The sequence below is a fragment of the Perognathus longimembris genome, unplaced genomic scaffold (genome assembly GCF_023159225.1).
Source record: "Perognathus longimembris pacificus isolate PPM17 unplaced genomic scaffold, ASM2315922v1 HiC_scaffold_5665, whole genome shotgun sequence".
NCBI classification, from domain to species: domain Eukaryota; kingdom Metazoa; phylum Chordata; class Mammalia; order Rodentia; family Heteromyidae; genus Perognathus; species Perognathus longimembris.
Genome location: NW_025961117.1, coordinates 65,717 through 75,368, shown reverse-complemented (window position 1 = coordinate 75,368; position 9,652 = coordinate 65,717). Strand labels below are relative to the sequence as shown.

Sequence of the window (9,652 nt, the reverse complement as noted above, 5' to 3'; positions counted from 1 at the left end):
CCTCCGTTCTTTTTTCTTTTTCTTTTTGTGGGTTCTGGGGCTTGAACTGGAAGGCCTGGGGGTTGTCCCTGAGCTTCTTTTTAACCAAGGGCTCTACCACTGAGCCACAGCTCCACTTCTGGATTTTTTTTTTTTGTATGTTATTGGAGATTAGATTCTCATGGGCTTTCCTACCAGGTCTGGCTTCAAATCCAGATCCTCAGATCTCAGCCTCCTGAGTTCCTAGTATTACAGGAGTGAGCCACTCATGCTTAGCTTGTTGCTCAAGTGGTAGATTATTTTCTGCATGTGAAAAAAATCTTTCTCTGACCTAGTATGGTAGCTCATGCTGGAATCCCTATAATTCAGGACCACAGAGGCTAGATCTCAAGTTGAAGGCCAACTCTGGATATCAAAAATCTGAACCAAGGGTTGGGAATATGGCCTGGTGGTAGAGTGCTTGTCTTGTATATACGAAGCTATGGGTTTGATTCCTCAGCATCACATATATAGAAAAAGCCAGAAATGGTACTGTGGCTCAAGTGGTAGAGTGCTAGCCTTGAGCAAAAAGAAGCCAGGGACAGTGTTCAGGCCCTGAGTTCAAGCCCCAGAACTGGTAAAAAAAAAAATTAAAAAATATATATATATATGAATCAAAGCAAAACAACAAAACAAAACTCAAAAGCAAACAAAGAACAACAACAACAAAACAGTTCACAACTAACAGATAACACAAAAGAACTTGTGGATGGCGGTTGGACGGGGAGGGAGGCTCCCCATCCAGGTCCTCACCCACACAAGTGGGTTCCCAAACCACTTTTATCTCCATGTCTAGGATAGGATTAACTTTGCCTGTGATACAACTCTTTGCAAATCACTTTTGCTGTGAAAACACATCACAATTTAAATATCTTAATCTAATAACATTTAATGTCTTAGTCTAATAACATTTCCCCTAAATTTATACCTAATTTAAAAAACACTAAATAGTAAATAAAATTTTAAAGAAACATTCACTGAGGTTTTTTTTTTAATTCAAGTCTCATACAAACATACCAGTGTTATTATGCCAAAATGTTATTCCTCTTTAATAACAAGGAAATCATTGGCCTCAGCATTTATGGAGTTAGACAGCATTTTGTGGAAGAGAAACAGGCTCAGAACAAAGAGATCTCACTTAGAGTGGACAGTTACTTAACTTCATAATCCAAACCATGTGAACTCACAAAGACAAGGAAGAAGCTTAGTCAGCAGGGATTTGGGTTTCAGGAACTGGGTTACTGGACCAAGACATTAGGTTTTAGTGGTGCCGTAAGAGTAAGTTCTAGAGATATAATGTTCTGCAAGGTTCCAAGTGCAGTATACAGTGCTTGGAATTTAGTGAGAGTAAGTCATAAGATTTCTCAGCACACATAGAATATGAAAATGTGTGTTAGTGGGGTTCATTAGGTGAACAAACCAATCATTATTTAGTATACGCTTTAAAATATAAAATGTCAATCTTTAACTTACCTGTGAAATTCTTGTCTGAGGCCTCTCCTATCCATGGTTCTCGTTCCAGCTTGACAATTAATTTAGGTTTAGGAACACAGTACCCTGTTAATAAGAAATAGTAGAGAACTATTGCTCATGCTGAGTCATCACTGCTGTAAGATTCGCAAACAGTGCTGGGGATATGGCCTAGTGGCAAGAGTGCTTGCCTCGTATACATGAGGCCCTGCGTTCGATTCCCCAGCACCACATATACAGAAAACAGCCAGAAGTGGCGCTGTGGCTCAAGTGACAGAGTGCTAGCCTTGAGCAAAAGGAAGCCAGGGACAGTGCTCAGGCCCTGAGTCAAAGGCCCAGGACTGGCCAAAAAAAAAAAAAGATTCACAGACATCCTGTTTACAAGGTTGCTCCTAAATCTTGTTTCTCATTTGTCACAGTCTCCATGGTTGACTTTCACCCAGCTTTGGATATACTTTACCAGTTGTGTGGCTTTAATTCAGCTCTTTTGCTTAAGGCTAGCATTCTACCTATTTGAACCCCAGCTCCACTTCCAGTTTTGAGTGGTTAACTGGAGATGAGAGTCTCATAGGGACTTTTCTGACTCCTGAGTAGCTAGGATTATAGGCGTGAACCACTGCACCCAGCGCCAGGGTTGGAATATAAATATCCACATCCAAATAATGATTTCCAGATCATACTTCCTATAGTGATATACATTCTCTTCTAGACTGTATATCCACCTACAATAATCACCTCAAGTTTGGGAAGACAGTCTCCTGTTAGTGGAACATAGTTTACAACTTTGGTCAAACTGCTGATTTGGCTTCTTGAAGAATGACAGTAGAATTGCCTCAGGAGTTACCTAATTAAGTTGACATTTTTGTTAGAAAGAAGTAACACTTTCCACGGACTTGAATCTTACATCCAGATACCATAACTATTCATACATCTACTAAAAACAAATTACTTGGCCTTGCAAGTTAATGTGACTTTTGCTCACCCAAGGACACCAGGTTGCTGTAGGTCTCCAGCATAACATCTCTGTACAGGGTCCTCTGAGCAATGTCTAGGTCCTGCCATTCCTCCCAGCTGAAGTCCACAGCCACATCAGCAAATGACACCACCTTCTGTAATGGCACATTTCCATCAAGTAATTAGCTCAGAGTCATGAGAACACCAATTGCATTCTTCTACATGTATGCTCTTCTTCTTTAACATAAAATGTGTGGAGCTTGATGTGTTATCTATAAACAATGGCTAACAATCCCTCCGAGCCAGCCATGCTTGACAATACCAGAGATGAATGCTGACTAAAACACAAAAGGAAATATATTTGTAAATGTTTAAATAACCTTCCATCCCCAATCAATTGGGCAGAGAAACTCTTCTAAAAATGTAGATTGAAAATATTTTTAGGAAAAGACAATTCATTAACAGCCCATCTGCATTTTAAGAGTGTTACAAGAAATTATTCTGCTTTAAGAGAATAACAAAAGATGCCAACATAGGACAAGGACATTAGAATGGAAAAGGTGAAGGTAAATATAAAGGAATACATAGATCATATATGTAATTATGTAATTAATCTCTCTAAAATAATTTGTGGAAGGAACACTTTTATCACCATCTTCATGATCCACAATGCATAAAGACTCAATATATAAACACATAAGTGTATTAAAACCAAGTATTGGGGCTGAGAATGAAGCAATAGATTGCTTTCCTAGCATGCATGAAGCCCTGGGTTCGATTTGTCAGCACCACATACACAGAAAAAGCCAGAAATGGCACTGTGGCTCAAGTGCTAGAGTTCTAGCCTTGAGCAAAAAGAAGCCAGGGACAGTGCTCAGGCCCTGAGTCCCCAGGACTAGCCCCCACCCCAGAAAAAGTGTATGGACTAGACATATGAATCAATCAATACTGTACTTGCTTGACAAAAGTGAGCTCCAGAGTTCAAAGAATTAATTCTACCAACAAAAAAAGTAAAAGGGCAATAGATTTATGTTCTAAATGGAATTATTCCATTAAAAAGTAACTATATTATATGATGTCACATGCTGGTAACTGCAAGAATACTGTAAACTCTTAAGAGTACATAGTAATAATACACTGAAGTACACCCAGCACATTTATTTCCTATGTCTGTTATACCCAAGAATCAGACTGGGTGGGAAATGTATTTTCTTGCAGTTCTATAGTATAACAATTTTCCTGCATGCTTTTCTTCTTCTGAAGCTCTACACTTCAGCCTGAGGATGGCCTTTGTTCTGTACATAAAAATCTCTGGTTACTTCTTTATGAAGCAAACTGTCAAACTACCAGACTAGAATATAGCTATCATATAATGGCCTTTTCAAAAGAATATATTAGGCCTCACATACTTGTGAGTTTCACAGATTCAATGAAGCATTGAACCAAAATATTTGAAAAAGTATGGCACCTGTGTTAAACGTGCAGTATTTGAAAAAACTGTCATTATCCTATGAAAAATGCAGTATAACAACTATTTACATAGGATTTGGACTGTAATAGATAGGATAGGTGATTTACAATTTTATAGAAGAACGCCTAAAGGTGGTATTAGAGGTCATTTACAGTGTACAGAAGGATGTGTGCAGGTTACATGGAAGCAAAATAAATATCAGGTGAGACAAACATAATAAACAGCAAAATGGTCATCAAAATAAAACCATATTAATGTAATATAAATGTAGTAAATATATAAAGTACTGTCTGACTTGAACAAAAGAAAAAAGGCTAAAAACACCCAATAAGCTCTCCAAAGAGACATACATTAAATATAGAGAAATAAAAACAAACAAACATAAAGTTACCACAAGCAAAAATAATCTATCATTACTATTGAAGAAATAATACACTTCTTACTAACTGATAGAACAACCAGGCAAAAAGTTAACAGGAACACACTCATGGATGTCATTATCTTAACTCAAATGCTATTCACAAAATACTGTGGTGTTCTATTTACCAAGACAGACACACTGAGAGCAAAAACAAATCTGAAGACAAGCTCTGCAGAAATCAACATGAGAAATAAAGCTCTAAGTTATAAATACATTAGATCTGGAAGAAATGTACTGTCACTGTGATTTATAGAGTATTAAAGGTAGCTACTTTCTTACCTCACCTTTGAAGTAAAAACAAATGCTTTTAATGTATGGTGTGTTCACATATATATTTTGGGGGGAGGGAGGAGCCATAGAACTCAGGGAAATAGGATGAACAATCCCAGCACTAAAGCTCACTGGACAGTGATGGAAGTGAACTACACAATTCATGGGTGAAGAAGCGGGGAGGGAACAAGGAGAGAGCAAGGGAAGGGAAGACAGCGTATATGAAAGGAAATGTACTCATTACCAGACTCATATAATTGTAACCTCTGTACATGACCTCCATAATAACAATAAATGAAATTAATTATAAAACAATTCCTTCATTGTTTGTTGATTAAGCTATTTGCTTAGTGAAGAAAAATCTACCACAGTTAGAAGAACAGTTACAATTATCAGAAAGAAAATACAACACGTAATTAGAAACATGAAATATTTGAGTTTAAGTTGAATATTAATTCGACATAAATATGTTCAGGTTAGAAAAAACAAGTGCTTCTGGCTCAGGACGGTTATCTCACTCTAGCTACGAAGGAGGCTGAAGTCTGGAAGCCAACCTGGTTAGACAACTCAAATTAAGCAGCTAATAAACAGGTTAGAGGCATGGCTCAAGTGACAGTGCCAACAGTGAATGAGGAAGCTGACTGACTGCGAGGCTGTGAGTTCAAGCAACAGCACTGACACAAGAAAGGCATGGTGGAGGCTGAGTTTATAAGTCAGACACACACCAATGGTGGCAACACAGTAAGTCCTCATCTCAGAGAGAGAAAAGACAGTGAATGGAGGGGGAGAGAAAGGGGAGCAAAGGGTCAGGGAAATGAAGTAAGAAGAGGGAACTAGAGAGGAGGGAGAAGAGGGAAAGGGAAAGGAGGAAAGGGGGAGGAGGGGAGGAAAGCTTCCTGACATTAGATTTGACAGTTACTCCTAGGATAGGACACCAAAAGTGCCTGATCCAATACCAAGCAAGAGTAAGTGCATACAATTAAAACTTTGTACATCACAGGCACAATCAACAAGGAAGAAATGGCATGGCATGAGAAAAAACATTTGAATATAACTCTAAATAGATAAGTAGAATGAATTAGGAAATGCAAAACAAAAATCCTACCCCCACCCATATGATTGTAAAATGGGAAAAAAGATGGAATGGCCTTTTCTAAAAAGAATATATAAAAGTAGTTAATTAAAATAGAAAAAAGTTCATATCAATAATCATGAGAAAAATTCAAATCAAAATTACAATGACATAACTACATTTTTTTTTAATTTTTTGCCAGTCTTGGGGCTTGAACTCAGGGCCTGGGCACTATTGCGGAGCTTCTCTTGCTCAAGGTTAGCACTCTACCACTTGAACCACAGCACCGCTTCTGGGTTTTTCTGTTTATGTGGTACTGAGGAATCGAACCCAGGGCTTCATGCATGCTAGACAAGTACTCTACCACTAAGCCACATTCCCAGCCCTGAATAATTACTTTATACATTCGAGTATGGACATTGTTTTAAACAAAACAATAGAAAAAACCTTCCAAAGTCTAACAGTTGCTAGAAAGGATGTGAAAACAAACGTGAACAATGGTACATTTCTGGTAGGAATATTAAACAAAGATGGTATGGAGAGTCCTAAAAGGAAGATAATTTTACAGCAATGATGAACATACAATAAGCATGGTATGATTTCCTTTACTGAGCTTCCAAGGATCAACAAACTCACAGAGACGCCAAAAAGTAAGATGGTTCCAGAGACTAGGGTAGAGAGGAAGAGAAGCTGCATATTGAACTATTATAAAGCTTCCTACAAGGAAGATGAAAAACAATGTAGATGGATAGAAGGGATGGAGGGACAACGAGGTGGCCCATATGTAGTATCAGTGAACTGTACATTTAAGCATGGTTTATATAGAGCCATACACCTATAAATCCTTGACCTTGGCTGCAAGCCAGCCTAGGCTAACATAACAAGTTCAAGAACATCCCGGATTATGCAGCAACACCTGTTTTCAAAAGGAATAGGGAGGAACCAAATTTTGGATTCTGTGAATTTTATCAGAGATATAAGTGACGTATGTATCTCTTTTTCCTCCTGGAATAACAAGCAAATTAAAAGTGTTTGAAAACGGGTTAAAGCAGGTTTTAGCTCGAAACATACACTGCAAATAGCATTAATAACACATACATGGATGAAAGCTACAAATTATTATCATCTGTGCATTGTGTTGGGGACTCAGTTTTGGCATTGGTGGGGGAAGGGCACCAAGAGCAAGACGCTGCCCTTCCCCCAGCCCTGGGACAGTGTAATAGCAAGCCACTCCCACCTTCTGGCCTCAACCAGAAGAGAAGACCCCACCCCTGAGGGAGGCAGACACTTGCATGCCACCAGGATAGGGTTGTCCAGCCCACAAAGGAAGTTTCATGACATCACCTGATGGGCAGGCCGGCTTAGCCAAAGGCCAGTCCCCCTCCTTTCCCGCCATTACCGCTATATAAATCCCCCTCCCAATTAAATCCTTGGAGACCCATTCAACCATCTAAATGTCTCCCCGATATCTTTGTCCTGTGGCTCCTGACACATTATGGTGGGCCCAGGAAGGGTTTTCGGCATCCCACTTCAGCTTAGAGCAGTCCGGTAAGGACACACCTTACTCCTTCTGCCAATATAAGGGGTAGGGCGGAGCTTCTTCCATAAAATTGAGGTTCAGGCATTCCCCAAGGAGACAGAGGAGGAAGGGGTCCTAGAGACCCCAACATTTGGGCATCTCCTCCGGAGAAGTGAGGAGAAGGGGTCCTAGAGGCCCCGACAATTTTGCTTTCAGTTTTTGTATGACAGCTGTTCAAATGTGTCATATATTCCTGGATTCTTTCTTCCAGTAGATTTCTAAGGATATATAGTCACAAATGTTAGCGAGTTGCAATGTTCCTGAGAGATGAAAGTCTATTACTGAGCAAATGTCTGTCAGATTTTGCCACCAGTGATATTTCAAATATAAAAACCCTAGTCATTGTATTGTTCATTATCAAAATCAGCTTCTAGTGCTGGCCTTGAGCAAAAAGAAGCCAGGAACAGTGCTCAGGCCCTGAGTCTAAGGCCCAGGACTGGCAAAAATAAATAAATAAATAAAAAAGAATCTTAAAATCAGCTTCTATCTTATAGTGGCAGTGAATGCAAATATTCAAATGGAGGAAGAAGAAATAAACAAAACTGTAATACCGTATCAAATGAAGTTAGAGCAGACAAAGACAACAGAATAAAAAACAGAGGGATTTCTAGAAAGACCATAGACAGTATCATCAAATATATAGCCTAAGTTTCAAATAAGACAGACCATGAAGCAGTCCCAGAAGTATGCATGGAGAGTAACTTAGGTACATATAGCTGACTCAGTCCTCTAGAAACATTCGAAGGTATGTGTGACCACACTATTTCAGCAACTCTATCTAGTAAAACTTCATTAAGATAGTTGAAAGATACACACAAGGATGTGATCTCTGACCAGTTGGTAGCAAACTTTCCATGAGAAGTCATCCCCTCGGTGTCACTGAATCACTTAACAAGTGTGACTATTTTCCCTTATCAGAAAAACTAGAAACAAACTGAAGTAAATCTGTAATCAACTTAGACCGAAAGTGACATTTTATCATCTGCTGAATCTATAAGCCCTCTTTATCTGATTATGAACATGGTCCTGAAGCTGAATCTGTTTGTTGTTTTTTTGTTCAATCTTGACACTCTTAGGTTCATAAAATGGAATGTACAACAAACTGAGAAATAAAAAGCAGCTCACCAGGGATCTTTTCCTTCTTTCTTGCTGCTGACAATGAACAGAAGATTCTGGAAGCATGGCTGGGAGAGAAGGCAAATGAGGTAGTCAGGAAAGAACCTGTGTGATTTTACCCCATATTTTTCTGCTCAAAACATTATATATATATATGAAGTGGCATTGTGGCTCAAGTGGTAGAGTGCTAGCCTTGAGCTGAAGAGCTCAGGGACGGCGCCCAGGCCGAGTTCAAGGTCAAGGACTGGCAAAACCAAACCAAAACAAGACAAAGCAAACCAAAAGCCCATTATACATGGGCTGGAAAAGCATAAAGCCTTTTATTTTTTTTGCCATGGCGGTTGGACTCAGGGCCTGAGCATTGTCCCTGGCTTCTCTTTTTTTGCTCAAGACTAACACTCTACTATTTGAGCCACAGTGCCACTTCCAGCCTTTTCTATATATGTGGTGCTGAGGAATCGAACTCAGGGCTTCATGTATCTGAGGCAAGCACTCTACCACTAGGCCATATTCCCAGCCCAAGCATAAAGACTTCTTATGAGAGAAGAATCTTTTGTCTGAAGCAGAGTGTTAAACTCTCCACTAAAGATGAATCCAGTGAATCAGTTGGCATATAGATATTAGAAAAGCAATTCACTTCTATACATACAGAATTCATAAAAATGTTCTCCCAAAAATAATTGAAACAAAAAAAACACATCTTCACTAAAACTAGTTGTTACTGAAACACATTTAGGGATACATGAACTATTTTTCTATTAATGGAAAGTTATCCTAGGACTCAATTGAGCATTTGTGCTCTCTACCTCATTCATTTCTACATTTAAACGCCACAGAGAGTATGTATAACTCTGTATTTTTCACCCAAAGTTATACATACAGGAAAAGCATATATAGTGCATATTTCTTGTGCTATAACGTTTTAATGGTTGTCAAATGGCACATTTCCCTGTATCCAAATACTCAAGAGCACTCTTATGCAATGACTTGCAATTAGCCATTTAACCTGCTCTGGCCAAAAGGGCATGAGTAAAGATAACATAACAGTTTTGAGACCTCTCTAATGCTTAGTCTCAGAAGAAGCGAGCCAGTCTGCTGGAGATAAATGGCCTAGTAAAGACATAACATAAAGTACTGGTTACAGGAGAGACACAATCCCAACCAACCATCTTCAGGCAAAGAACCAGAAGATCAAAGTCTTATGTTACCTAATCAACATTAAGGGCTGGGAATGTGGCTTAGTGGTCAAGTGCTTGCCTAGCATGCATGAAGCCCTGGATT

General features: G+C 39.0%; 1 protein-coding gene across 1 annotated transcript; it reads right to left on the bottom strand.

Moving 5' to 3' along the window:
* Positions 1-566: 566 nt before the first annotated feature.
* Positions 567-8,672, bottom strand: LOC125345469 (zinc finger protein 37A-like). Its single transcript, XM_048337616.1, has 4 exons — positions 8,381-8,672; positions 2,471-2,597; positions 1,492-1,575; positions 567-592 (listed from the first exon to the last, which is right to left on the bottom strand). Exons 1-4 carry the CDS (start codon positions 8,435-8,437, stop codon positions 567-569), a joined length of 294 nt encoding a protein of 97 aa, XP_048193573.1. The 5' UTR covers positions 8,438-8,672.
* Positions 8,673-9,652: the final 980 nt, after the last annotated feature.

What these genes read in the sequence shown, in the direction of transcription:
- LOC125345469 (XM_048337616.1), bottom strand. Translation starts at nt 8,437, where the DNA reads ATGCTTCCAGAATCTTCTGTTCATTGTCAGCAGCAAGAAAGAAGGAAA. An exon ending in AAAGAAGGAAAAGATCCCTG is followed by an intron (nt 2,598 to 8,380) that starts GTGAGCTGCTTT and finishes GTGCCATTACAG; the next exon opens with AAGGTGGTGTCATTTGCTGA. An exon ending in CTCAGACAAGAATTTCACAG is followed by an intron (nt 593 to 1,491) that starts GTAAGTTAAAGA and finishes TTTTTTTACCAG; the next exon opens with TTCTGGGGCTTGAACTCAGG.